Source organism: Sapajus apella, unplaced genomic scaffold (genome assembly GCF_009761245.1).
Source record: "Sapajus apella isolate SASKATOON/1434 unplaced genomic scaffold, GSC_monkey_1.0 scaffold62, whole genome shotgun sequence".
In the NCBI taxonomy this organism is placed as follows: domain Eukaryota; kingdom Metazoa; phylum Chordata; class Mammalia; order Primates; family Cebidae; genus Sapajus; species Sapajus apella.
In genome coordinates this window covers 14,296,787-14,324,452 of record NW_022437002.1, presented here as the reverse complement: position 1 = coordinate 14,324,452, position 27,666 = coordinate 14,296,787, and the positions used below count along the sequence as shown (strand labels likewise).

Sequence of the window (27,666 nt, the reverse complement as noted above, 5' to 3'; positions counted from 1 at the left end):
TCGTGCCACCGCACTCTGGTCTGTGCAAGGGAGTGAGACGTTGTCTCAAAAAAAAAGAAAAAAAAATGGGTGAGTGTAAATATGTGATATGAGTTAATTAGGACCATATTTAACAAGAGCTCTGACTTTGACACCATTAATAAAGGCCTAATTTCTAATAATTACTAAGCCACTTGGTTGCTTTAAGAATTTTACTGGCTGGGTGCTGTGACTCATGCCTGCAATCCTAGCACTTTGGGAGGCCGAGGTGGGTGGAGCCCCTGAGGTCAGGAGTTCAAGACCAGCCTGACCATCATGGTGAAACCCCATCTTTAAAAAAAAAAAAAGTTTACCATAAATCTAAAGTTATTTGATTTTGATGTAATTAGACCTACTTTAATACCACACCGTCTGACTTGTTTCCCGTCATCAGTTGATGAAGTCGTTTGTAACAGACTCATACTTGCATAGTGGGACTCAGAGTGCAATAAGAGGAACTCTTGTTAGAACTTACAGTCTTAGAGAACTCTGTTCTGAATTGAATGCTAATAATTTGAAGATCACTGGGTCCTTGGGTGGGAATTTTTATTTTTTTGAGACAAGGTCTTGCTCTGTCACCCAGGCTGGAGTATAGTGGCTCCATGAGAGCCAATTACAACCTCAAACTGCTAGACTCAAGCTATCCTCTTGCCTTAGCTTCCCAATTGACTGGGAGTAGAGGTGTGTACCACTACACCTAACTAATCTAAGGTCTGACTATGCTGTGTGCCTAGGCTGGTCTCGAACTCTTGGCCTTTTCCTTCCTCCTTGGCCTCCCAAAGTGCTGGGATTATAGGCATGAGCCACCAGGCCTGGCCTGGGAGGGAATTTTTAGAGAGTCTCTCCAGAAGCTGCATGATGTCTGTTTTTCATTATCTTCAAATCAGTGTAGAATCAATGGATTCCATTGAAGATTTTGCTAGCTATTCCAGGATGAGTCTGTGTCAAGGAGACTTTACCCAATAAACTGACTTTCAGAAAGTCAGAGTTTTCACCTGGAGTACAAAATGAAAAGTTCTAATGGAATTCTCCTGCTTAGATAGAGTCCTCCTCAGTGTTATAGTGGTTACTAAGGAAGTAAGATTGATCTTGATTGATTGGTAGAGTATGGTGCCAGTGTGACCTTATTAAAAACCTTGTAAATTGGAATCATCTTTTTTTTTTTTAAGATTGAGACCTGACCTTTGACACCATTAATAAAGCTTGTTTCTAATGAGTACTGTTGTGTTGAAACGGATTTGTGAGAGGAATGGATGATAGAAAGACTGCTAGAACTCAATAACCGTTGCAAATTTTGTTTGCTTACAGAGAGATGGGATTGTAATATGATGGAAGTAGGTTATCATAAAGATCCTAGATTTTGGCTGGTGGGTACATGGGTGCTTGTTAAATTATTAAAATTAACTTTAAAAAGTTTCTGTGGCTTGGGCGTTAAATTTTGGGTAATTACAGGCACAACAGTCAAACATGCAGTAATCAGGGTCAGGTTGGCCTTTGTGAATTAGGATGGAGCAGACTCTGATGACAGGAGGTGAATGATAAATGTCGTCTGTTTCTGCTAGGGAAGTTGGATCTGTGAGTCTGTGACACTTTGCATGTCTGTCCTGTGTACAGATCTGTTGATGGTATTGTCCCACTATGTATACATGGGTAGCCATCACCATTAGAAATGGCACCTTTGCATATCAGAGGAAGTGGTGTTTATGTTTTTATAGGGGATGTGTATTTTCAAAAGATTTCCACCTTAAATTTGAATAATATTTTTTCAAGCGCGCTTTATCTGATCTGTTGGATTTTGGAGCCTTACAGCAGCCCTATGATATGCATTAGTAGTGATATTCCTATTGACAAACGGAGAAAATGAGATAGAAGCTAGGACCCAATGCCACTCAATTATTTAGTAGTGGAGCAGATACCGGAACCCAGACCTTGCATTCTCCTTGTTTCGTACTTTTAGTGTGAAACTGACAAAGTTTTGGTTGAGGAACATACTTTGGATTTTTGAGGTAAAAATGAAAGATTGTAGACCTCAAAGGACCTGGTCTACTTGGAGCAGAACATAGCATATGATAATATCAGACTTAGGGTACATAAAACCAATGGGGGCAGTTTCTTCCCTTGTTAAATTTAGGTCCATTTCTAGTCATTGGAAGCATTTTTACTGGAATCTGCATTCTTTGTCTTTGTAGGAGTTAATGGAAACTTTAAAGGATTACTCAATAGCAGATTTGGTCTTGTTTTATAAAAGTACACATCTATAAAAGTTAGACATTAAGAAAGTATCCCTGGAACATGATTCTGCTGGGGATGCCTAGGTTACTGGCACAGTGGGAGATGTGTTGTCTGTTGCCTGGTGTGTAGGAATAGTAACAGTATATAAAGAAGTTACATCTGCATAGGAAAAAAGACTGGGAGAGAATGCGTCATGATGGATAATTTAAATTTTCTTCTTTGAACCTGTGTATATTTTCTATGCTCTCTGCAGTGACCATATCACTTTTATACTCAAGAAAAAGAAAGCATACAGTTTATGATTTTTATGGTTCAAATGAGAATTTGCAAAAATGTGGATCTTAGGATTTTTTTTTTTTACGATGGAGTCTTGCTCTGTCTCCCAGGCTGGAGTGCAGTGGTGTGATCTCTGCCCATTGCAACCTCAACCTCCTGGGTTGAAGTGATTCTCCTGCCTCAGCCTCCCAAGTAGCTGGGATTACGGAAGCTCACCACCATGGCTGGCTAATTTTTGTATTTTTAGTAGAGATAGGATTTCAGTATGTTGGCCAGGCTGGTCTCAAACTCCGGACCTCATGTGACTGCCTACCTCAGCTTTCCGAAGTGCGGAGATTGCAGGTGTAAGACACCACGCCCAGCCTGATTTTAGGACTTTTGAAGAGCGGTTTAAACACTTGATGCTATGAAGTTGTTTTGATTTCTAAGCAGTTTGTTAAATAAGTTTGATGAGTTATTGATTATCTTATGGGTAAGTTGTGAGTGTATTAAGTGGTTTGGGTTTTTCTTTGCATTATAGTTTGGTCATTTAGCTTTGCTGATCAATAAATTAATTTTAGTCCCTTAGAAGCAACCAAGACGTTAAGTTTACTTATGGTAATTATTTATCAATAAATTACCTAGAAATTGCACTTTAAATCCTGAAAACTAACTTAAGGATCTACTTACATGCTTCCATTCCTTGGCAGGTTTCTAATAAAAAACCAAATTGTTAGTGCTTTAAGGTATTCTTTTTCATCCAGGTACATTGGAGTCATTCATTTCTCTCACTGATTCCCTCATTTGTTCACTGTTTTGCTGTGTCCTGGGCACAGTGCTAAATACTGGGGACACAAGTAAGGCAGGGTCCATGCCAGCAAAGACTACAGCTTTCAGTTTGGGAGAAAAATTCAAGATGTCCTTGGCATCTGGAAGTATCCTGTGATTTCTTTTGTCTTCTACTTTTAAACTAGAAAGGCAGAATGAGTAGCTTGTTCAAACACCTGAATATGTTTAGGAGTGTGAATAGATGGCTTTAAGAGAAGCTGATGACTTCATAGTTATTTCTCTGATTGCAAAATATTGAAAATCTAAGGAATTTCCTCATCTAAGGAGCATTTGTTATTGAGGTAGATACCTAGGCATTCAGATTTATATCAGGTTTGCTTTGGGAACATAATCAAACAGCATTGTATTGGCTCTTCCAGGATGGGGATAGTGTCTTTGTGTCTCTTATCCTCTATACTTAACACTGTGTGTGACACATAGTAGGTATTATTATATAGTCATCATACAGTCATGTGCCACATAATGACGTTTTGGTCAGCTGTGGGGCACATATATATACAATAGTGGTCCCATAAGGTTATAATAGAGCTGAAAATTTTCTGTTGCCTAGTGACCTCAAAGCCATCAATCTTGTAGTGTAATTAAAAAAAATAAATTTAATGTAGTCTATGTGTACAGTGTTTATAAAGTCTACAGTAGCGTGCAGTAATGTCCCAGGCCTTCACAGTCACTCACCACTCACTCACTGAGCAACTTCCAGTCCTGCAAGCTTCATTCATTGTAAGTGCCCTATACAAGTGTACCATCTTTTGTGTAGTTTTTTTTTTTTTTTTTTTGAGACGGGTTTTTGCTCTCATTGCTCAGACTGGAGTGCAATGGCATGATCTCAGCTCACTGCAGCTTCCGCCTCCTGGGTTCAAGCGATTTTCCTGCCTCAGCCTCCTGAATAGCTGGGATTACAGGCATGTGCCACCACACCGAGCTAATATTGTATTTTTAGTAGAGATGGAGTTTCTCCATGTTGGTCAGGCTGATTTCGATCTCCTCACCTTAGGTGATCCACCTGCCTCGGTCTCCCAAAGTGCTGGGATTACAGGCGTGAGCCACAGTGCCTGACCAATACAGTATTTTTACTATACCTTTTCTGTGTTTAGATACACAAATACTTTTGTGTTCCAGTTGCCTACCATATTCAGTGCAGTAACATGCCATTCAAGCTTATGGCCTAGGAGCAATATAGCCTGTAGCATATAGCCTAGGTGTGTAGTAGGCTCTACCATCTAGGTTTCTGGAAGTACATTTGTGATGTTTGTGCAGTGATGAAATTGCCTAACAACACGTTTGTTAGAAAGTATCCCTGTAGCTAAGTGATGTATCACTGTACTAATAAATGAAAGGACGTTTCATGTTTAAGCTTAATTTTAAGAAGTTTTTATTACTACAGATAGCATGTTTCAAAAGTTACCTTTTGTCTAATACAGTAAGATACACAGTACTTCCTAGATTTTAAGAGTTAATCATTCATGTCAGTGAACTATATCCCTAAAACACTTGGCATATAGTCATTTGGCTACTTTGAGAACACCTTTGGGCACTGATAAGGTAACCTGTTTGTTGTTAGCTGTAATTGAAGTAGAATTTGCATCTAACTTCATCACTTTTGCTTATTTCTTTCCTGTGGAACAGTAGAGACCTACCTAGTCTGCCTTCTTTTATAAGATAATCCAATTATTTGAAGGTGATTATTTATTCAGCTTATATTTCCTGAGTACCTGTGCATGCAAGACGCTGTCCTGGATATTGTGAGAGACCCAAAGGTAATTAAGAGACTTAGTCTGTTAGCAAGAAATGGGTACAAATACTGAGAGCTATGGGTTTACTAAGAAGAGGGAATATTTTTGCTTACGATGATGAAAAAAGCTTCGTGGATGAGATAGTGTTTGGATTAAGATTAGACATGGTGCATTCTAGGCTGAGAGCATAGTCAAAGACTTGGAATTGAGGAAGCACAGTGCAAGTTAGAGGAATAGAGACTTAGCCTGGTTGTTCCCCCAAACTATCCACCAGGATGTTAAAACTGTTCATTTTGTGTTCCTAGCACCTGGAGAAGTGGTTAACTAATAATTAGTGCTTAGTAGATATTTGTTGAATGAATGAATGAATGGTCATATTTGAGAAATACTGATCATCCTTTTTCTTGGACATTAACAAAGCTGTTTAGGATATTGAACACTTTGTTAAGTCATTTAGAGAAAAAGAGTATTTACCTCAGTCTTCTTTAATTACGGAATATGCATTAACAACTCTTGAAATCCTGTGGAAAACACTACATTGGTCTGTATGGTAGAGGTGAAGTGGAAGGCTAGAAAGAGTTTTCTTCTCTAAACTAAACACACCCAGTTTCTTCAGTCATTATGCACTTTTGGTTTCTAATTCCTTACTAGTTTGATATCCCTCCTTCCAATCATTCTGTCCTGTAAGTGTTCTTAAAATGTGGTGCTCAAAACAGAACACATTTCCATCCATAGGTGATGTTTTTTTTGATTTTATATTAAAACAAAACCAAAAAAAGCCAGAACACAATTCTCCAGTCATGAACTAACCAGCGAGGAGTACATGGTACTGTTACCCTCCTTTTCTGGATACTATTCTTCTAATGAAGCCTAAGATTGTATTTTGTTTCTTTTTTAGCAGCTGTGTCACTCTCTTGGCTCATATTCAGTTCTCATATTAATTTACAAGAAGTTCTTTGAGTAGATTCAGAGAGATTTCTTATTAGTAGAGCTAACTAATGAATGCCCATTTTCTTCTGATTGAGTCTAGGCTGTTTTCTCAGAAGTACGGGTCATTCTTAGCTTCCTGAAATCTGAGAAAGAAAATAAAAAGAATTAATTGTCCATTGGTATTGTTGAGCAACTAACACCAAACAACTTTAGTCCAACTGCCCTTTTGAGTATATTCAGAAGTATATAAAATATAAAAAAACCCTCCTTTCCCCATCATTGAGATTCAGCAAATCAAGATAGGTGCTACATAGGCGTCAAATGTTTTTTTCTTTTTTGCTTAAGTATTTCAAAGAAAATCATAGACACTGTCTTTTCATTCCTATGTTAGCATGCATCTCTAAGAAAATGTAGATATTTTTGGCTAGGCGTGGTGGCTCATGTCTGTAATCTCAGCACTTAGGAAGGCTGAGGCGGGGGAATCACAAGGTCGGGAGTTTTGAGAACAGGTTGCCAACATGGTGAAACCCCATCTCTACTAAAAACAAAGAATTAGCTGGGCGTGGTGGCGGGTGCCTGTAATCCCAGCTACTTGGAGGCTGAGACAGGAGAATCGCTTGAACCCAGGAGGCAGAGGTTGCAGTGCGAGATTGTGCCACTGCACTCCAGCCTGGTGACAGTGTGAGACTTCATCTCAAAAAAAGAAAAGAAAAAAATGTAGGTTTTTTTTTTTTTTTTGAGGCAGAGTTTTGCTCTTGTTGCCCAGACGGGAGTCCAATGGCACGATCTCGGCTCACTGCAGCCCCTGCCTCTTGGGTTCAAAGTGATTTTCCTGCCTTGGTCTCCTGAGTAGCTGGGATAACAGGCATGCACCACCACACCCAGCTGATTTTGTATTTTTAGTAGAGATGGAGTTTCTCCATGTTGGTCAGGCTGGTCTTGAACTCCTGAACTCAGGTGATCTGCCTGCCTTGGCCTCCCAAAGTGCTGGGATTACAGGAATGAGCCACTGCGCCCACCTGGTATTTTCTTATATAACCCCTGCCATCATTGTATGTAACAAAATAGACAATATTTTTAGGTGTCATCTAATACCCAGTTCATAATAAAATGTCCTGATTGCTTAAAAATATCTCTTTACAGTTGGTTTTTAATTGACTCAAGATCAAGATGAGGTATATACATTGCATTTAGTTGTTTTATTTCTTAAATCTCCTTTACCTGAACCATAGCCACCTCCCACTCTCCCCCTTTTTGCATAATTGGACTTTTTTGGCACTTCACATCTCTATCTATATCAAACTCTGTTCCTTTTGAAATATCTGCTAGATTTTTTTCTTCCTTTACAACAATTCAGCAATCATTTTGGATTATTTATTATGTGTAGAACATGTGGTAGGCATTATGGGAGATAAAAAGTTGATTCGACGTGTACATGTTCCACTAGGAGCCAGCATTCCAGTGGTAGAGACAGATGCTTATAGAAACAACATGAAATGGGCTATTTGTCCTCCAGTGCCTTATGCCTTGATGATAATAATCTCCCATTTTTTTCTCTGGAAAATGATGCCAATGGAATCTTCTTCATACATCTCCTTATCATGTACTGATCAGGAACTCACAGTTGGTTCCCTCTTGAGTCAGTTCATACTTGACAGTTTTTGGCCTGTCACTCAATTCTTCCACTGGCTCCCAACATTATTCAAAGTGGCACAAAAATTCTTTTATTTATTTTATTTAAAGAACCCACTTTTTTGTTATGTAGAATTTTCATTTCTCCAACAGGATTATAAATATCCTAAGAGCAGAAACCATACTGTCTTATTTTTCTGTGTAATACTAGGTGCTTAATAAGTACTTTTGGAGGGTCCTGGTACATATACCAGGCCTGTTCTTCTGTTTCCTACCTTCCTTGAGTCAGCTGGAGCTTCTGCCAGTTAAAAGCAAATAATCCACACCTGAATCTCTTCTTACCTCAAAAGTCTCCTTAAAAACAGTCCATTCAGTGGTCTAACTGAATCAGAGATGACAGATTTGCATGTTACCAGTTCCCCATCAGCATGTCTTTGGCAGACTACTAATTTCTGGTTGTGTTTAAACATGATTTTCTCACTGTAGCACTTCAGGCAGTCACTACCTGTTGAGCATTATTGACAAATGATAAGAAATGTTTCTGCTACCCTTGTCCTAAACCAGTAGTTTCAGAATCAAACTACACCGGAATCATCTGAGGTAACTTTTAGTTAATAGATACCCCAACTTTCACCGTAGACTCCTAAGTCAGGATTTCCAGGAATGGAATAGAAATGATTCTTATAAAGTTAGCAGTGGTTTGTTTTACTGAATTTGAGAATGGGGCAGGTAATTTTTATTTTGTTAAACATCTCTGACACTGGAGACTTTATAACTTCCTATCTTTTCATTTACAGTACAGCATTTTATTCCTCTGACAGCCAGTAAGTTCTGTTAGGTTCAGTGGACTCTTCAGCAATATGGGTAGGATCTATTGCTTTGAATTACACCAGGCAAAGCACATGAATCAAATGCCCAAGATAAAGATAGAGGATCCAGAGAAGTGGCATCTTGTTTTTTTTAAATATAACTGAGCTCAAATTTAAAGCCTCACAGCCTTTAGCCCTCCAAAAGCTTATTCTATCTTTGTTTAGTGAATACCTTTAAGGTTGCTTAAAATGTAGGAGTTCAACATTTTTGCAGTAGATAATCTTTTGGATTTTTCGTATTTTATGTATATTCAATATAGGTGATTTAAACATATAATGGGATCTAATTTCATATACCTTTATCAGGTTTTCTGTTAAAATAAATCTGTAAATTGGGAAAGAGTTCCTTATTAGACCACATGATGATTTTGGGACGGGATATTAGGTAGTTAAGTTTTTGAGCAAAGTAGAGAGACTGAAGTCTTAGGAATATCTAGTGAGTTAATGACAGACCCAGAAATAGAATCTTGTGCTATTTGCTTGGGTTATGATTTAGTTTGAAGAGAGTGGTCTGTGATCTGTTTACATAAATTTCAGGAAGTAAGGTTTGGGGTTTGGAAGAAGTTATAGCTCTGTATGATGTTTGGATGGGAAGTTCCCCCTCCCCCACACTCACCACCTGTTTTATTGACACTAGTCCTAAAATATGGAGGAAAAGAGGCAGTTAGTTCAGGCGTATACTTCCTACTGTTAAAGCAGCCTTTAAAAGCTGAAGCTGATTTTTTTCATCTTCTGTTAGTCTCTTCCTGGCCCTGGTCTTGTTTTAGGTGGAGAGGCGTTAGCCTAAGCAGTCGATTTGTAGATGGTAGTAGTAGTTTCCTTGATAAATTTTTTCAGGTGTATGAAACTTTTTTATTGGCCATACATGTATTTTCATTAAACATGTTTAATGAATAAACACTATGGTTTGAAAATAGTGGAGGCCACCAGAAAACGATTGAATGTTTCAAGGGGTAATAGATGTGCAAATAATTGTTTTTTTCTAGAGTTGTTTTCTGGTGAAATGGTTACTTTTACTCTCCCTTTCCTGGAAAGTTTCAGCTTTGGGGTTGGGGATGGACTCTGTAGCACTAGTGAGAGAAGAAACAGGAATGTGACAGAATAAAAACATTTGTGATGGTTCTGAACTTGTTATTTTTTTTCCTTAACAGCATTGTTGAGATATAATTCACATACCATACAGTTCACCTAAAGTGTTAAATTCAGTGTTTTTTAGTATATTCACAGAGTTGTGCAGCTATTGCTGCAGTCTAATTTTAGAACGTTTTCCTCCTCTCTTGAAAGGAAACCCCGTACCCAATAGCAGTCAATCTGTATTCTCCATTTACTATTTCTCTTACTGCTAACCCTAAGATACCACTATTTAATTACTAACATGAATTTGTCTATTTTGGACGTTTGATATAAATGGAATCATACAATATATAATCTTTTGTGACTGATTTCTTTCACTTATCATAATGTTGTAAGGGTCATACATGTTGTAACATTTATCATTCCTTTTTACTGTCAAACATTATTCCGTTATGTGGATATAACACATCCATTCATAAGTTGATGGGCATTTGGATTATTTCCACTTTTTTTTAATTTTTATTTTTAAATGGTGTTGCTCTGTCGCTGAACTGGAAAGCAATGACATGATCAAAGTTCACTGCAGCCTCCTCTTGGGCTCAATTGATCTTCCACCTCAGCCTCCTAAGTAGCTGGAACTACAGGCATGAGCCACCATGCCTAGCTAATTTTTATATTTTTTGTAGAGACAGGATCTTGCCATGTTGCCCAGACTGGTCTTGAATTCCTGGGCTCAAGCAATCTGCCTGCCTTGGCCTCCCACAGTGCTGGGATTACAGGTGTGAGCTACTACACTCAGTCTATTTTCACCTTTTTGCTATTACGATTTTTTTTTTTTTTTTTTTTAAACAGAGTGTTGCTCCGTCGCCCAGTGCCAGGCTGGAGTACAGTGGCGTGATCTCGGCTCACTGCACCCTCCACCTCCTGGGTTCAAGCAGTTCTCCTGCCTCAGCCTCCTGAGTAGCTGGGACTACAGGTGCGTGCTACCACGGACAGCTAATTTTTGTATTTTAGTAGAGATGAGGTTTCACTGTGTTGGCCAGGATAGTCTCAATATCTTGACCTTGTGATCCGCCTGCCTTGGCATCCCAAAATGATAGGATTACAGGTGTGAGCCACCGCACCCGACCACTATTATGATTTAATACTGCTATGAACATTCTTGTACAGGTTTTTCTGTGGATATATGTTTTCATTTCTTGGGTATAGAATTTCTGGGTCATACGGTAACTCTTATGTTTAACTTTTTGATGAACTGCCAGACTTTCCCAAAGTGGCAACACTGTTTTACGCTTGTACTAGCAATGCATGAAAGAATTTCTCCACATGTTTGCAACACTTATTTTCTGTCTTTTCGATTATAGCCATCCTAGTGAGTATGAAGTGGTGTCTCGTTTTAATTTGTATTTCTTGGCTGGGTGCAGTGGTTTGTGCCTGTAATTCCAGCACTTTGGGAGGCTGAGGCAGGCGGATCTCCTGAGGTTGGGAGTTTGAGACTAGCCTGACTAACATGGTAAAACCCGATTTCTACTTAGAATACAAGAAAATTAGCTAGGTGTGGTGGCACATCCCTGTAATCCCAGCTACTTGGGAGGCTGAGGCAGAAGAATCGCTTGAACCCAGGAGGTGGAGGTTGTGGTGGGCCGAGATTGTGCCACTCCAGCCTGGGTGACAAGAATGAAACACTGTCTCAAAAAAAAAAAGAAAAAAAAAAGAAAAAAAAAAGAAAAAAATGCATTTCCCTAATGACTAATGATGCTGAACATCTTTTCATGTATTTATTGGACATTCATGTATCTTCTTTGTAGAAATATCTGTTCAGATTCTCACCCATTATTAAATTGGATTATTAGTCTTTTGGTTATTGAGTTGTAAGAGTTCTTATATTCTTGGTCTTCTAACTGCAGGTTGGTCCTAAATTGCTTGGAGGTAGAGAAAAGTGATGGATACAAAAGACTGTATTATGTAAAGACCTGGTGAGTTTTCAGTCAGATCTCATTTTAAGTTTCTTTATTTCCCTCCAACTTTTGAAGAATCTGGTTTATTAATTGACTGAATAAATTCACTGAAGGCATTGGTGCCGCTTGAGTTAAGAAGTGTCAGGTGCTGGCTTTATACTAGGTTTTGGGAATATAACAGAGAATGAAACATGGAGCTCACACTCTGATGGGGAGAAATAAAAATCATATCAGATGATGACAAGAGCTTTTCTGTTTTCTATTCCTATTTATGAAGAATAGAATAGGATAATAGAGGTAATGTGATGAAAGCTCTAACGTGTTCTTTACCTTTCCTGAATTCTTAGTCCGTATCTTCTTGTTCTTACTGCCTGACCTTATTACATTTTCTACTTAATTTTATTTAATACAGTTTTTAGCTAAACATTTATTTTTCTTTCACTCCTGATTCTTAACCCCTATCCATGCTAATTTTTGCCTTCACTATTCCACAGAACTTATCCACTGTAGTATTAATTATCTTCTGTTAAAAGCCAGTATTCTCTTTTCAGTTTTTATCCGTCTTGATCTACACGGAACACTGTTGCCTTTCTCCCTCTTGAATCACTTGCTGCTATCTTCAGTCCAACTTCCTCAAGTATTTTTTTTAAATGGTTTCTCTTAACTGTCTATGTGGCCTCTCTTCTGATACTCCATGGTGAATTGAAGATCCTCATGATTTTAATTGCTGTCTGAAAGCAGTTGACTTCTTAGCTCAAGCTGCACCGCTGCCTTCAGGTTTAGATAGAGGAGCTGAGATGAAGAGCTGATTGCCACTCACTCATTAGGATTCTTTTCCCTTTACTCTTCCCTCTGGCACGTTTCTTCTATTTGGGTTGATTAGGATATAGGTTGTTTCCTCCACTGCTTTAATGATTACCTGTGACTAATGGTATAATAATCTACAATGTTCAGTCAAGTTTCTTGAATCAAGGGGTTGTTTCTTCATGGATGTTAGTGGATTTTATACTTTCATATCTTTTGGAAAGATAGGGCTGAATTCAGAAGTAAAAAAGGGAAAGAATAGCTTCTTGACCTCTAGAGCTGTAGTAGTTTTTTTAAAAAAAAACTTAAAATTTCAGTAGGTTTTTGGGGAACAGGTGATGCTTAGTTATGTGAATAAGTTCTTTTGTGGTGATTTCTGAGATTCAGGTGCACCCATCATCCGAGCAGTGTACACTGTCCCTAATGTGTAGCCTTTTCTTTCACCTCCTTCCCACCCTTTTCCCTGAGTCCCCAAAGTTCACTGTATCATTCTTATACCTTTGCATCATCATAGATTAGCTCCTACTTATGAATGAGAACATATGATGTTTGGTTTTCCATTCCTGAGTGTAATAGTTACTTTTAACAAATTTTTAATTCTTACCTTTGGTGTTATGCTAATACTTTCAAACTACTGTCATAGTAACTGAGACACTTACTGCATTTTTCCTTTCTTCTGAAGGAGGAAATTAAGGCTTAGGGAAGTTAATATATCCAAGGTCACACAGTAACTGTCAGTTAGGATTCCATTCTGAGTCTTCAGATGCAAGATCATGAATGGTAGTAAGTTTTTTTTGTAAATTATAAAGCGTAATATCTCTGTGTAGGTGGGAGAGGAGAGAGAGCTCATAAGAATTATTTCAGTTTGGGTGTGGTGACTCATGCCTGTAATCCCAGTGCTTCGGGAGGCTAGATGGGAGGGTTGTTTGAGGCCAGGAGTTTGACATCAACCTGGACAACACAGCAAGACCTTGTTTCTACAAAATATTTTAAAAAATTAGCCAAATGTGGTGGTGTGTATCTATGGTCTCAGGTACTTGGGAGGCTGAGGCAAGAGGATTGCTTGAGCCCAGAAGTTTGAGGCTGCAATGAGCTGTCATCTGGCAACTCTACTCCAGCCTGGGCAACAGAGCAAGACCCTGTCTCTTAAATCAAAAAGAACTTACTCAGAGCTTTTTCAAAGTACTTAATTCTATTTCACCCCCTGCCTTCAAACAATACATTATTATACAACTGTTAGTGTGTTGTAATGGCTGCTTCCTAAATGTGGGTAGTTTGTAACTCGGCTTAATGTACACTTGAATACTGCTTATGTTAAAAGGAGTTCTGTGGTTTTCTGTTGGTAATGAAATATAATCCAGTAAATAGCTTGTATTCAGCATACTCATTAGCTAATGCCTGGCTTTTACTACTCTTATTCTGGTTGTGTTTCTACTGTTGATACATATCATTCTACTGTTGATACATATTAGTTTTCAAAAGATTTGGAGATTAATGCTATTGGTACCAAATAAAACTATGTAAATTATGGATATAATAAAATGAGTTAATATAGTTGTTCAACTATAGTTGATGCCACAGAGATTTGTTTGTAAGTCACAAACAAAAAAACCTTGAAATTTCCTGACTTGAATATGAACCTTAGCCTTCTTTTGTGAGATTTCCCTGTGGTTGGTCAGTTGCCTAGGTAAGGAGAAGATTGACAGTTTGTTCTTTTAGTCAACAAGCCTATGGTTCAAGGTGTCATTTAAGGACAGTAATCTAGAGAAAAAATGAACAACACTGGAACTAAGGCGCACTGAAGCTAGAGCAGGTTAGATAACTATAAGTTAGAATTTGGTAGTACATGTAACTTTTTGGAGGTACTAAGGGTGTTGATGTTTGGACAGTTCAGAATACGAGATCATTTTCCCTTGCCCGAGTTTTGAACTGACTGAGAAAATAAGAACCTTCAGATGAAAAAGCAAGACAATATCTTTAAAAAAAAAATTAGCTTTTTATTCAGGTAAAAATCATGTACTGTAAAGTTCACCATTTTGAAGTGTACAATTCAGTAATTTTTTTTTTTTTTTTTTTTGAAAGACGGAGTCTCTCTCTGTCGCCCAGGCTGAAGTGCAGTGGCGTGATCTCAGCTCACCACAACCTCTGCCTCCCGAGTTCAAGCGATTCTCCTGCCTTAGCCTCCTGAGTAGCTGGAATTACAGTGCCACCACACCTAGCTAATTTTTGTATTTTTAGTAGAGATGGGGTTTCACCATGTTGGTGAGGCTGGTCTTAAACTCCTGACCTTGTGATCCGCCCGCCTCAGCCTCCCAAAGTGCTGAGATTATAGGCATGAGCCACCGCACTCAGCCCAGTAGTTTTTAATACATTCACAAGGTTGTGCAACCATTACCACTACCAGTCAGGCCATTTTCATCACTGTAAAAAGAAACCTCTTAGCAGTCATTTCCTATCTGCAAACCCCCTCTACCCCCTGCTTTTCCCCCATCTCTTGGCAACCACCAATCTACTTTCCATTTTTATAGATTTGCCTATTCTGGACATTTCGTATAAATGGAATCATACAACATGTGGTCTCTTGTGTCTTTTTCACTTAGCATAAAGCTTTCAAGGTTCATCCATGTTGTAGCATATAAAAGTACTTCATTCCTTTTCATGGCTCAATAAAGTTCCATTGTATATTATATGGCTATTACTTAGATAAACCATATTTTTATCCATTTATCAGTTGAGAGACATTTGGGTTATTTTCACTTTTGGCTATTATGAGTAATGCTGCACATTTGTGTGCAAATGATCATTTCTGTGCAAACGATCATTTCTGTGCATGTTTTTGTAGGAACATACAAATTGTCTTGGAGATATATATGTGTATAATTGCTGGTTTTATGGTAACTCTGTTTAACTTTCAAAGGAGTTGCCTTTGTTTTTGATAAAACCTATATTGTAGAACATGACTTAGGTTTTAGCCAAGTGAGTTGGCTAACTCTCCGCAGTGCCTCATCCCTGCCTATCAATGGGACAGTTCACCCTAGAGGATGTTTGGGTCAGCAGAGCGGACACACTCAGATCGTTGCCTTATAGAATCCTGAATGAAGAGGGAAGAGAAAGAAACTGAGGGCTGGGTATAGTGGCTCAGACCTGTAATCCCAGCACTTTGGTATCCCAGCTGAGGCAGGTGGATCACCTGAGGTCAGAAGTTCAAGATCGGCTTGACCAACATGGTGAAACCCTGTCTCTACTAAATACAAAAAATTAGCCAGACATGGTGGTGCATGCCTGTAATCCCAGCTACTTGAGAGGCTGAGACAGGAGAATTGCTCGAACTCGGCAGGCGGAGGTTGCAGTGAGCCGAGATGGTACCATTGCACTCCTGCCTGGGCAGCAAGAGTGAAAAGTCTGTCTCAAATAAAGAAAAAGAGTCTGAGCCCCTGGTGCTCAGTTCTTAAGTTAGCTCTGTGTATTGACCAATTTACCTCTTTGAAGAGGAATGAGCTAAGAGGCCAGGAGTGTTTACTGAAGTAATTCCTCATAGCGACTAAGAGTTGGAAAAAATCACTCTGTTCTAACAAAGAGTAAGAGTTAAGCTAAGAAACCTGAAAGCCATTCGCAGATAAAAAGGCTGTGCCATTTTATCCAGGTAGGAAGTATATTAAGGGAAGATGATGAATTCAGTTTTAAACATGGTAAATTTGGGATTTCCGGGAGGGAATGATGGATATTTGTTTGGAGATCAGGAGATTGATCTCTGCTAGACATGAAGATTGAGGTCTATCTGTCTATAGGCAATTAAAATACAGGACTAGGTAGATCATACATAAAACAGTAGAGAAAGATGTCTAGTAATTTTTTTTTTAAATGAAGCTGCTCTGCTGTGTACAAAACCCTGACCCAGAAGCAGGTCGTCTGTGAGTGGTTTAGCACCAGCTTCCCCACAAAAGTGTGTTGCATGGCAGCCGAGGGGACAGCTGCCTTTCCAGCCACATCCCATTTCCAAGGACAAGGGGCTGTCTGCACTGGGCTCAAGGATGTCTAGTAATTCTTATATCTGAATTCCTTGTGTTTTTATTGTGCTAACTGATGTTTCTGCTGTATTTTGCTATGAGTGGCTGATTTCCTTCTGGGTTTTGTGATTTTTTAATTATGTTTGAGATCTTACCTGTGGGAATTTTTCCAGGCTTAGATCAAAGGTGATTTCCTCCAGAGATAACATGCATTTGCTTCTGTCAAGATTGGGTTGGGGATACAACCATCCTAGGGCTACCCTAAACAAAATTCTAAATATGAAGCTGTTTTTTTTTTTTTTTTTTAATTTTTTTCTGAGACAGAGTTTCACTCTTGACTCTTGTTGCTTAGGCTGGAGTGCAATAGCATCATCTCAACCAGTTGTAACCTCCATCTCCTGGATTGAAGCGATTATCCTGTCTCAGCCTCCCGAATAGCTGGGATTACAGGTGCATGCCCCCATGCCTGGCTAATTTTTTTGTATTTTTAGTAGAGGCGGGGTTTCATCATATTGGTCAGGATGGTCTGACCTCAGGTGATCTGTCCGCCTCGGCCTCCCAAAGTGCTGGGATTACAGATGTGAGCCACCGCACCTGGCTGGTATGAAGCTTTCAAAACCATAATCTAGGGGAAGATCAGCTTGTGGTTATGAAATATCAGGGAAGACACCCTTGCACTGCTGTCACAGTCCCTGATCCCCTCCCAGCACTCAGTGCTCAGGTTAAAAAAGCAGTTTTCCTGGCAGTTAAGACCTGAACATTGTTGCGTCTTGTACCTTACTGCTGTCATAGTCCTGGATCCCCTCACCAGCCCTAAGTGCCAAGATTAAAAAGGCAGTGTTCTCCGCGATTCTCTTGGTTAAGACCTGAACATTGTTCTATTTTGTACATTGGGTCCCACCAGGTTTTGGAATTGCAAGCCAGAATTTATAGTGCTTGGCATAATGCCTTAAAGGTAAAGGAATGCTGATATCAGTACTCTGCATACCTTTCTAGTTTCTACTCTTTCACTTAGTTTTTGGGCTCTGATCATACCTCATTTTCTGTCAAGTTTTTGATTCATTTGTAAAGATTTTAAAATATTTTACTCAGCGTTTTGGTTATTTTCGCTGGGTACGGAGATCAAGCCGTCCATCCTGTTGTTCTGGCAGAGACGGACACTTCTCAGAGACAGAAGTGTCTGTCTCTGCCAGAAGTGTCTGTGTCTGCCACAAGTTATGCACGGATAATCATTAGATGCAGGAGCTTCAATCACCTTCTAAACCAAAGATTACAAACTTGAAGCAAAATCCAGTTTTTGTTTTGCTCATGTAGTATTTAGGAAATGAAAATCAAGGCCAAGTACAGTGGCTCATGCCTGTAAACTCAGCACTTTGGGAGGCCGAGGCAGGAGGATTGCTTGAGCCCAGGAGTTCAACACCAGCCTGGGCAACATAGACCAGACCCCATCTGTATTTTTTTAAAAAGTTTAACAACAAAAAAAAAAAAATCAAGAGATTTCAAATAAAATTTTGGATTTTTTTGTTTCTTTTGAAAAATTGGAAGTTCTCAAATGCTGGACCTATAATACTGCTGCCTGGCAACAATTGACTAGAACCAGGAATAGCCCTGATCCCTTCAGACTGAACATGCTCTCTTTCATTGCTCAGTTTCTGCCACTTGTGGAATGTATGCATATGTATACACTTATACCCATTTTACCGTATCTCATTTATGTTACCATTAGGCATTTGTGGACCATCTTTCTGCCTAATGAAAATATTGATACTTTCCCATGTGCTCCTTAGTAGTGCTGACAGATACTTTTACATTTGTTGATTTACATAATTCTAACAAGCTTGCAGTTTATCTCCTCTGAATAAAGTTGTATAGTTGGTACTAGCCCCACATTGCAGATGAAGAAACTGATGTTCATTGAAGTTATATAATTTCTTTAAGGTCTAAATAGTGCCACAGTTAGAATTTGAACCTAAAACCTAGAATTTGAATTCAAAGCTCCTTCTGTTTCAGTGCTGTCTTTACTACTACCATTGCTACTAGTACTTTTTTTTTTTTTTTTTTTAAAGCAAAGAAACTGTCTTTGTGAAGTCCAGTATTTAAAACCAATAAAGGTAGTACTGTTTTGATGGAAGAATAGATTTGATGGGGCACTTATGTGGGAGTTGGAACCTTGCATGCTCAACTGTGCTTTTGGGCACCTCTCTAGAATCCCTAGGACTCTACTAAAAACAGTTTGGACACTCTGTAACATAGCCATAATCATTTGCTAAATCCTATGAAGTCTCAGCTTCTTTGAATGTTACAGTTACAGTGTATCTATTTCTCTTATGCTTCCTGATATGTCTGTCTGCAGCCTGATGTGTCTGAGTATAATCCCTCTTGTGACTCAGTAACATTTTTCTTTTCATGTATGTGTTCTGATAAGGGTGATTCTTTTAGCATCCTACTTACTGTTTTCAGAGTGTTTTACTATAGCTCTGAAGTGAGATATGTGGTTTAATTTACCTTGCAGCATCTGATAACTAACTCTTCTTTACTTTTCAGATTCTCTTCGTGGCCAGATGGGTTTGTATGGACAGGCTTGTCCATCTGTAACTTCTTTAAGGTGAGTGCTCTCTTTTTTTTTTCTTTACTGGGACATGTAACATTTTAAAAGTTAGACTGGTCACCTCATATTACAATGAATTTCAGGGTGAGATTCAGAATAAAATATTGTAGCTTGTTTTGTCAAGTAGTGCAGTTTGGCAGAATGGAGTGATATTTCTGCTTACTGAGATTTTTGTGGTAATGGGATTTGGATCTGCTTTTAATCTCCATTTAGTGAGCTAAATAGTGTGGTGATAATTTGGATATGCTTTTAATCTCCATAGAGTGAACTAAATAGTGTGGTGAACTAAATAGTGTGGTGATAATTTGTACATGAAACAGCATAATTAACACTTCTTTGTTGTTCTTTTAAAAAAACTAATATGGGCCAGGTGTTATGGCTCACACCTGTAATCCCAGCACTTTGGGAGGCTGAGGTGAGTGGATCACCTGAGGTCAGGAGTTCAAGACCAGCCTGGCCAACATGGTGAAACCCCGTCTCTACTAACAAAAAAAAATTAGCCAGGCGTGGAGGCGCACACCTGTAAATCCCACCTACTTAGGAGGCTGAGGCAGGAGAATCCCTTGAACCTGGGAGGTGGAGGTTATGGTGAGCTGAGATTGTGCCACTGCACTCCAACCTGAGTGACAGAGCGAGACTCCATCTGAAAAACAAGAGCAACAACAACAACAAACTAATTTGCTTTCTACTCAGTTTAATTGGAACATAGTGAATTTTGATTAATAAGTCTGAAGGTACTAATTTTAATTTTTTTTTTTTTTTTGAGATGGAGTCTTGCTCTGTTGCCAGGCTGGAGTGCAGTGGCGTAATCTTAGCTCACTGTAACCTCCGCCTCCTGGGTTCAAGCAATTCTTCTGCCTCAGCCTCCTGAGTAGCTGGGGCCACGGGTGCATGCTACCACGCCTGGCTAATTTTTGTATTTTTAGTAGAGATGGGGTTCACCATGTTGCCAGGATGGTCTCGATCTCTTGACCTCGTGATCTACCCACCTCGGCTTCCCAAAGTGCTGAGATTACGGGCGTGAGCCACCTTGCCTGGCCACTAATTTTAATTTCTTCCTAAGGGATGGTAAAAACATAATATCTAGATTTCTCTCGTTTACAATAAATGAAACATGAGAAATGTAAAAACTAGAAACTGTGTTGTTGTGTACAACCCAGTGGTTTCAGATTTTTGAAGTCATCAGATCAGTTTTGCCAATCAATTCATATGTAAAGTCAAATTAGTAAAGCAGATAAATATATGACTCTTTGCCTAGCTTAGGCTTCCATGTTCTACCCTCACAGTGGCCCCTGAGGAATTGTCATGGTATCCAGAGTGAAAAATAACCTAAACCTAATCTGTTGATTGAAATCTTAGATTAGAATATGAAGCATAGATGGCAGGACCTACTAGTTACAGGATATGATGTTGCAGTCAACCATATCATTTATTCATCAAGCATATTGAGCATCTACTGTTGTCAGGCACTATTCTAAATGTTGGGGCATAGCAATGAGCATAACATTTAAAAATCCTATAATCATGCAGTTTATATTTTGATGGGGGGACAGTTAATAAACAAGATAGGATAAATATCTGTTAATGATATGATAAGGGTTAAGGAGAAAAATAGAGAAGGAGAATAGGAAATAATAGGAGTAAGGAGTATGTGTTATTTTAAGACAGGCTAGTCCTAAGAGAAGGCTTCACTGAAAAGGTGACATTTGAATGAAGATCTCAAAGTGTGATAGAGTGAGCCATGTATTGGGTAAGTGGTAGTTGAGCATTCTTTAGGCAGAGGGAGTGCAGGAAGGGCCAAGGCAGGAGGCTGTCTTGTATGTTTGAGGAGCAATGGAGGAGGTCATTGTGGTTGGAGCACCACAGATGATGAAGAGTTGTAATTGCCCAGCTTTGGAGGGCAGAAGGAGAAAGAGGAGAAATACAAAATTGCCAGAGCCGTGATTGGGAAGTCAAGGAATCCTTAGGCTTGAGAGAAATCCTGGTTTTCCAGAAACACACACACACACACACACACACACACACACACACACACACACACTCTCTCTCTCTCTCTCTCTCTCTCTCTCTCTCTCTCTCTCTCACACTCACACTCACACTGAACAATGACGTTACCTTTGTAGTTTTTATGTACTTGAGTTTTCACAAGTCAAGGCTGGCTATCCTGTTTCTCAGTAGAAAATCATTTTTCTTTTCATAAAATGACAGTTATTATTTCTTTAATGTCCACTTTCTACCAATTAGACTTCCTTAAGATATTTTAGTTGTGAGAAATGCTGAAACATTCATATATTAGGGTAATTGACTGACATTTTAAATCTCTTTAGGTGAATACTATATGTTTAAGTTAAGCCTTTATATGACATTGGGTTAGGAATTATATGTGTGTAACTTTTGTTTGATGAAAGAGAAGAGGTAACATAAGTTATTTTATATTTTACTCACTGTTGTAATTCCTGTGCACAGTATTCTGGAATCAGAACTTTTTGTGGCTATAGCTATATATCTATTATTTAATTTATAAACTGAGAAGCCCTATGGCATCTGAGTCATGATATTCAGTCATGATATCTAGCATTTAGTTTATAAACTGAGAAGCCCTGTGGCATCTGAATCATGATATTTAGTGTCCTTATATATGTCTTTAATTTCTCTAATTTTCTGTACGGTCCACTTCTGAAGCAGAGGATTACTGTTCTCAGATGTATGTGTAGAAGACCATTGTCTGTCATCGATTTTTCATAGTGGAAGCCAGTGTTGTTTTGAGACAAAGAAGGGAAGAAAAACTGGATTATGTAACCACAATAAATTTTAGTATACTTTCCTGTAGAGTCTTCCTTAAGCCAGAAATGGTCCCTGCAAACTACACTACCCAAATAGGAGTACAACCAGAACCCTTAAAGTAACTCAAACCTACTGACAAACAGTGCTTGTTTGCCTTACCTCTTTTGTGTATACTACCTTGGATATACTATTTGTATATCTAGAAAGGGGTTAACCTCAAGACAGGAAGGAAATGAGTTGGTGGAGAAGAACTGGATGTATGGCTGGGAATGAGAAAATGGATAGGCAGGTGGAAGTTTGTAGGCATGGGTGTAAGTGGGAGTGGACAATTTTTGTGTAAGTGAAGGTAGCGAATAGAAGGAAAGTATTTTAACAATTTGTTGGTTAGGAGAGGGTAGTTAGTAAATGGATTAAAACTCTCCCACCCTCCTTAAATATTTAGGGTAAACAAGTATTGTTTTCTGTGGATGATATTGGATCCTTGTTTAATCTGACTCTGTTAGAATTGTTAAAATTAGACAGTGTATTTTTATGATTAAAAAGTAGGGCATATTTGTTTTAGAAAATTTGGAAAGACACAGCTTGCCTTTTTTAATATCTTCATATCATATTTTATACCAGTAATATTATATGTGAATTAGAAAAAGGCCCTCTAAATTTTCCTTAAAGGAAAGTTTGCCAAAGAGTTTGTAGTGATAGTTAAGTATACTCTGTAATTTTAACCAAATTGCTCTGACACTTTGCTCTTCTTTACTTGCTAGTATAGCTAGAATTGGATTTCAACAAAAGTCACTGTAACAACATCATATTCTACATGAGACTATTTTATCAATCAGGGTTCTCTAGGGAGGCTGAAACCATACAAGTTATTTGAACAGAGATAATTCTTTAATTGATAAGTAGATATAAACGTGTTAACTAAGTAACATAAAGGGTAAAAGTAGAACTAAGGTATCATGAAGATAGACACAGCAGGAAGCAGCTACTGCCCATAGGGCTCAAGGACCAAAGAGAATGAGAAAACATTAGAAACTTAGAGGAAAGTCCCCGAAGAAATGAAACTTAGACCTTTGAGAAGCCGCAGCATGATTGATGCTGGTATCTGAGCTTGGAAGAGGGGTTCTGTGAGGTTGGGACCCAGACCTCACTGGCTGATACTGATGTCTCTGAGTGGTTTATGATGAAGCTAGTTCTGCAAGTGTTGGACACTGCAAGCTGTTGCTATTGGAAAGACCTGCTGCTATAGGACTGAAGAAGCATTTGCTGGGAAATGCTCTTAACAAAACTTGAAGAATGGATAGGAAGATACAATCTTTTCTTCCTCCTCCAGCCTTTCAGTCCATCTTTAGTGCCTCTTCTTGGGAGAGCTTTATAGAAAGCCAGCTGACAAAGCAGTAATGTGGTTTACAGAGAGTCCTAGTGCAAGCACCAAAAAGCAGAATATGGGTAAGGGTGCTGCACTTTGGAGCTGAGGTGCAGTAATTTAATAGCTGCCATCCTTGTTCCAACAGACTGTTGAGAAATAGGGTATAAGAAAATATTTTCTAAGATGTTTTGCAGCTAATATTTGTGGGATTTGGTAGAGTACTGCATATTGTTTAAAAATCTTAGTAAGTTTTTTAAACCCTGTGAAATTATATTAAAAATTTATGTTAAGATTCACACGTATTTGCAGTCTGAATCTATTCTATTTATATCCCGAGTTTGGGTGGTAAGAGTCTGGATAGTGAGGGATAGCAGGCCATTCACACCTGTTCAGTTCCTGAGTTTTGGATAGCAAGCAAGAGTAAGAGTTCAGAGAGTGGGGCCAGGCACGGTGGCTCACACCTGTAATCCCAGCACTTTGGGAGGCAGAGGCAGGCAGATCATGAGGTCAGGAGTTTGAGACCAACCTGGCCAATATGGTGAAACCCCATCTCTACTAAAAATATAAAAAAATTAGCTGATGTGGTGGCATGCGCCTGTAGTTCCAGCTACTTGGGAGGCTGAGGCAGGAGAATCGCTTGAACCAGGGAGGCAGAGGTTGCAGTGAGCTGAGATCGTTCCACTGCACTCCAGCCTGGGCAACAGAGTAAGACTCCTTCTCCAAAAAAAAAAAAAAAAAAAAAAAAAAAGTTCAGAGAGTGTTGGATATACTTTCTGTTAAACAGTAGAATCTTAAATATTTAGCAGAATCTTTTTGCTTTCTGAGTTTGGATAAGATGGATTTGAACCCTTAGATGTACCTATATTTTCTTTCCAAGTACAGATTCGGTAAGACAACAGCTTACTGAAAAAGCAAAAGCTTTCCTTGATTATTTGCTTTATGTAGACAAGTGAGTATGTATGTGTCTCATATGACATACTTCTTTTAAATATTGTTATAGTAGACTATTATAATTTTGTTTTGTTTCAAGTTTTAATTTTTGTGGTTAAAATATATATTTATAGGGTACATAATATTTTGATACAGGCATGCAGTGCACAGTCACTTCAGTGAATGGGGTATAGTCATCACCTCAAGTGTTTATGCTTTTTGTTACAAACAATCCGATTATACTCTTTTAGTTATTTAAAAATGTACAATTAAATCATTACTGACTATAGTCACCCTTTTGTGCCATCAAACACTAGGTCTTAGTCACTCCTTCTATTGTTTTGTATCCATTAACCATTCTCAGTCTCCCTGACACCCCATTATTTTCCCAGCCTCTGGTAACCATCCTTCCACTCTGTCTCCGAGAGTTTAATTGTTTTCATTTTTAGCTCTTACAAATAAGTGAGGGCATGCAATTTGTCTTTTTGTGCCTGGCTTATTTCACTTAACATAATCACACCTAGGTCCATCCATACTGAAAATGACAGGATCTTGTGTATATACTACACTTTATCTATTCATCTGTTGATAGACACTTAAGATTTTTTCCAAATCTTGGCTATTGTGAACAGTATTGCAACAAATATGGGAGTGCAGGTATTTCTTTGATATACTGATTTGCCTTCTTTTGGGTATATACCCAGCAGTGGGATTGTTGGATCATAAGGTAGCTCTATTTTTAGTGTTTTTGAGGAACTTCAAAACTATTCACCATAGTTGTATACTAATTTACATTCCCACTAACAGTGTACAAAATCCAGTGTTCCCTTTTCTCTGCATCCTCTCCAGCATGTTATTGCCTATCTTTTGGATAAAAACCATTTTAACTGGGGTGAGATGACATCTTATTATAGCTTTGATTTGCATTTCTCTGATGATCGTGACATTGACCACCTTTTCATACACCTGTTTTCCGTTTGTATATCTTCTTTAGATAAATGCCTATTCAGATCTTTTGCCCTATTTTTAAAATCAGATTATTAAATTGTCACATGTAGAGCTATTTGAGATCCTTATATATTCTGGTTATTAATCCTTTCTCAAATGGGTGGTTTGTAGATACTTAAGCTATTTTGTGGCTTGTCTCTTCACTTTGTTATTTCCTTTGCTGTGCAGAAGCTTTTTAACTTGATGTGATCCCATTTGTCCATTTCGCTTTGGTTGCCTGTGCTTGTAGGGTATAACTCAAGTAATCTTTGCCCACTGCAACATTCTGGAGTGTTTCCCCAATGTTTTCTTTTAGTAGTTTAGTTTTAGGTATTAGATTTAAGTCTTTAATCCATTTTGATTTGATTTTATGGCAAGGAATAGGAGTCTAGTGTCATTCTTCTGCATATGGGTATTCAGTTTTCCCAGCACCTTGTTGAAGAGACTGTCCTTTTCATTGTATGTTCTTGGAACCTTTGTCAAAAATGAATTCACCGTAGATATATAGATTTGTTTCTGGGTTCTCCGTCCTGTTCCGTTAGTCTAGGTGTCTGTTTTTATGCCAGCACCATGCTGTTTTGGTTACTGTGATTCCTCCAGTTTTGTTCTTTTTGCTCAGAATAGCTTTGGGTATTCTGAGTCTTTGGTGGTTTCCTATAAATTTTAGGATTTTTTTTTTTTCTGTGAAGAATGTCATTGGTATTTTGATAGGGGTTGCATTGAATCTGTAGTTTGTTTGGGTAATATGTACATTTTAACAATATTGATTCTTCTAATCCATGAACCTGGATTATCTTTCCTTTTTTGTGTGTCTTTTTAGTTTCTTTCATAAATATTTGATGGTTTCATTGTGGAGGTCTTTTACTTCTTCAGTTAATTCCTAGTTATTTTATTTGTACCTACTGTAAATGAGATTACTTTTTTTTCCAGATTGTTCACTCTTGGCTTATAGAAACTCTGGTTTTTGTATGTTGATTTTGTCTCCTTTACTTTACTGAATTTGTTGGTATCTTGTAGTTTTTTGGTGGAGTCTTTAGGTTTTTCCAATGTAAGATTATATAATCTGTAAACAAGGACCTCTTCCTTTCTATTTGTATGCCCTTTATTTTTTTCTCTTGTCCAATTGCTTGAGCTAGGACTTCCATTAATTTGGTTTAATCAAAGCAAAATAGACTTGATGTTTCTTAGGGCTTGTTGAAATGGGACCCTTTCTGTATTTCTGAATTACCTAACATTTATTGGAGTATTTATTTTATGGTTTTTACATGTATGCAGCCTGGGGCACAGTAGTACTTAAATAATTTCTGGTAACATTTAATGCCTTCTACCTGAGATTACTTCCTCTTACATTTTTCTGTATTTATCCCTTTTTTGACTCATTTTTATTATGCTGCTTTGATGCCTTTTATTATTCATCTAATTTGTCTACTTAGGGTATGCTGGGGAACACATAGAAATATTTGAATGCCAGAGAAACTTGTGTGTTAGTGCCCCAGATGAATTTCCTGTCCATCTGTTTCCTCATTTCCCTCCTTGAAATTGATGACCCTGCTGTTTAGAACTACCAGAAGAAGGTAGATTTATTTCAAGCTTTCTGCTGCCTCATTTCTAGAAGCATGCTGGTATTGATAAAGCAGCTGTGGTATATAGACTGAAAATAATGTATATGCAGGTTCAGATCTCGCTCTGCCACATATTAGCCATGTACTCTTGGGCAAATTACTTTTCCTAATTTTGCTTTAATAGGGTTGCTAATGCTTACTTCACTGCTCTAACTTCAAAGCGTCACTGAATATACTGGTGAGTTAAATGTAAAATATGTGCCTGCTAACAGTGCACATAGTATAAAATAATACTGAAAAATAAAAAAGTAATTGTATGATTCGACTTAGTAAGCTTATCATAGGCAAGCTTTGTGGTTCAGTGGCACTCAATGCAGAGACATATCTCCAGGCATTTGGACCACCTACTCTTAGATCAGGAGTTTAGGCTATACTCCCCTTCCCATACAGAGGAAGGGGATTCAAGGAGTTAAATTTATACATGAGGAATCTGGCATGTTTTCTCCTCTTTTCTAGTTTCTAACAGTAGAAAGCAAAAAGGTTCATCATTTTTAGAATAAAAGAGGGAATGGGACAGATTTGTATCCTTTGCTAATGGTGTAAGAATATGGGGTAGAAGAAAGTTTTCTGTTTTCCTTTGTTCTATTTCTCCTTCATCCTAAATGCTAAGATTCTAGAGTATGTACTACTAGTGTTCAGGTTTGCCACTGGCCTTCAGGCTAAGGATATTGCTGACATTTAATTTATTATATGTTTAATATATTTATAATTAATGTAGTTAAAATTTTAGGCTTTTGAGTCTGTCCCACACAGTAGCAGAAATAGCTTTTGCATTATCATGCCATGTTTATCATTATTTTAATTTTTTGAATTAATAAAATTATTATTAATGTACATGTTTAGATATGGCTTGTTCCAGTTAAATTATGAGTAATGAGAAAACCCTCTTAATTTCACCATTACAGAAACTTTCTTTAAAATGTATTTTGAGTTTTCTGATGCAAGAACTAGTAACCTCTTGTGGCTATTTAAATATAAGTTAATTAAAAATAGGTAAAATTAAAAAAT

General features: G+C 38.1%; 1 protein-coding gene across 6 annotated transcripts in view; it reads left to right on the top strand.

Moving 5' to 3' along the window:
* Nucleotides 1-27,666, top strand: part of FOXJ3 (forkhead box J3) — a 176,230-nt gene that overhangs the window by 6,625 nt on the left and 141,939 nt on the right. For 4 of the 6 annotated variants that reach the window (XM_032247160.1, XM_032247161.1, XM_032247154.1 and 1 more), the window contains exon 2: nucleotides 18,906-18,966. In XM_032247160.1, coding sequence (XP_032103051.1) covers nucleotides 18,923-18,966 — 44 coding nt within the window. In that variant the 5' untranslated portion in view covers nucleotides 18,906-18,922. Of the gene's footprint in view, nucleotides 1-11,518; nucleotides 11,569-18,709; nucleotides 18,721-18,905; nucleotides 18,967-27,666 lie in introns of those variants that run through there. The other 2 variants (XM_032247156.1, XM_032247157.1) reach the window with 2 other exon arrangements.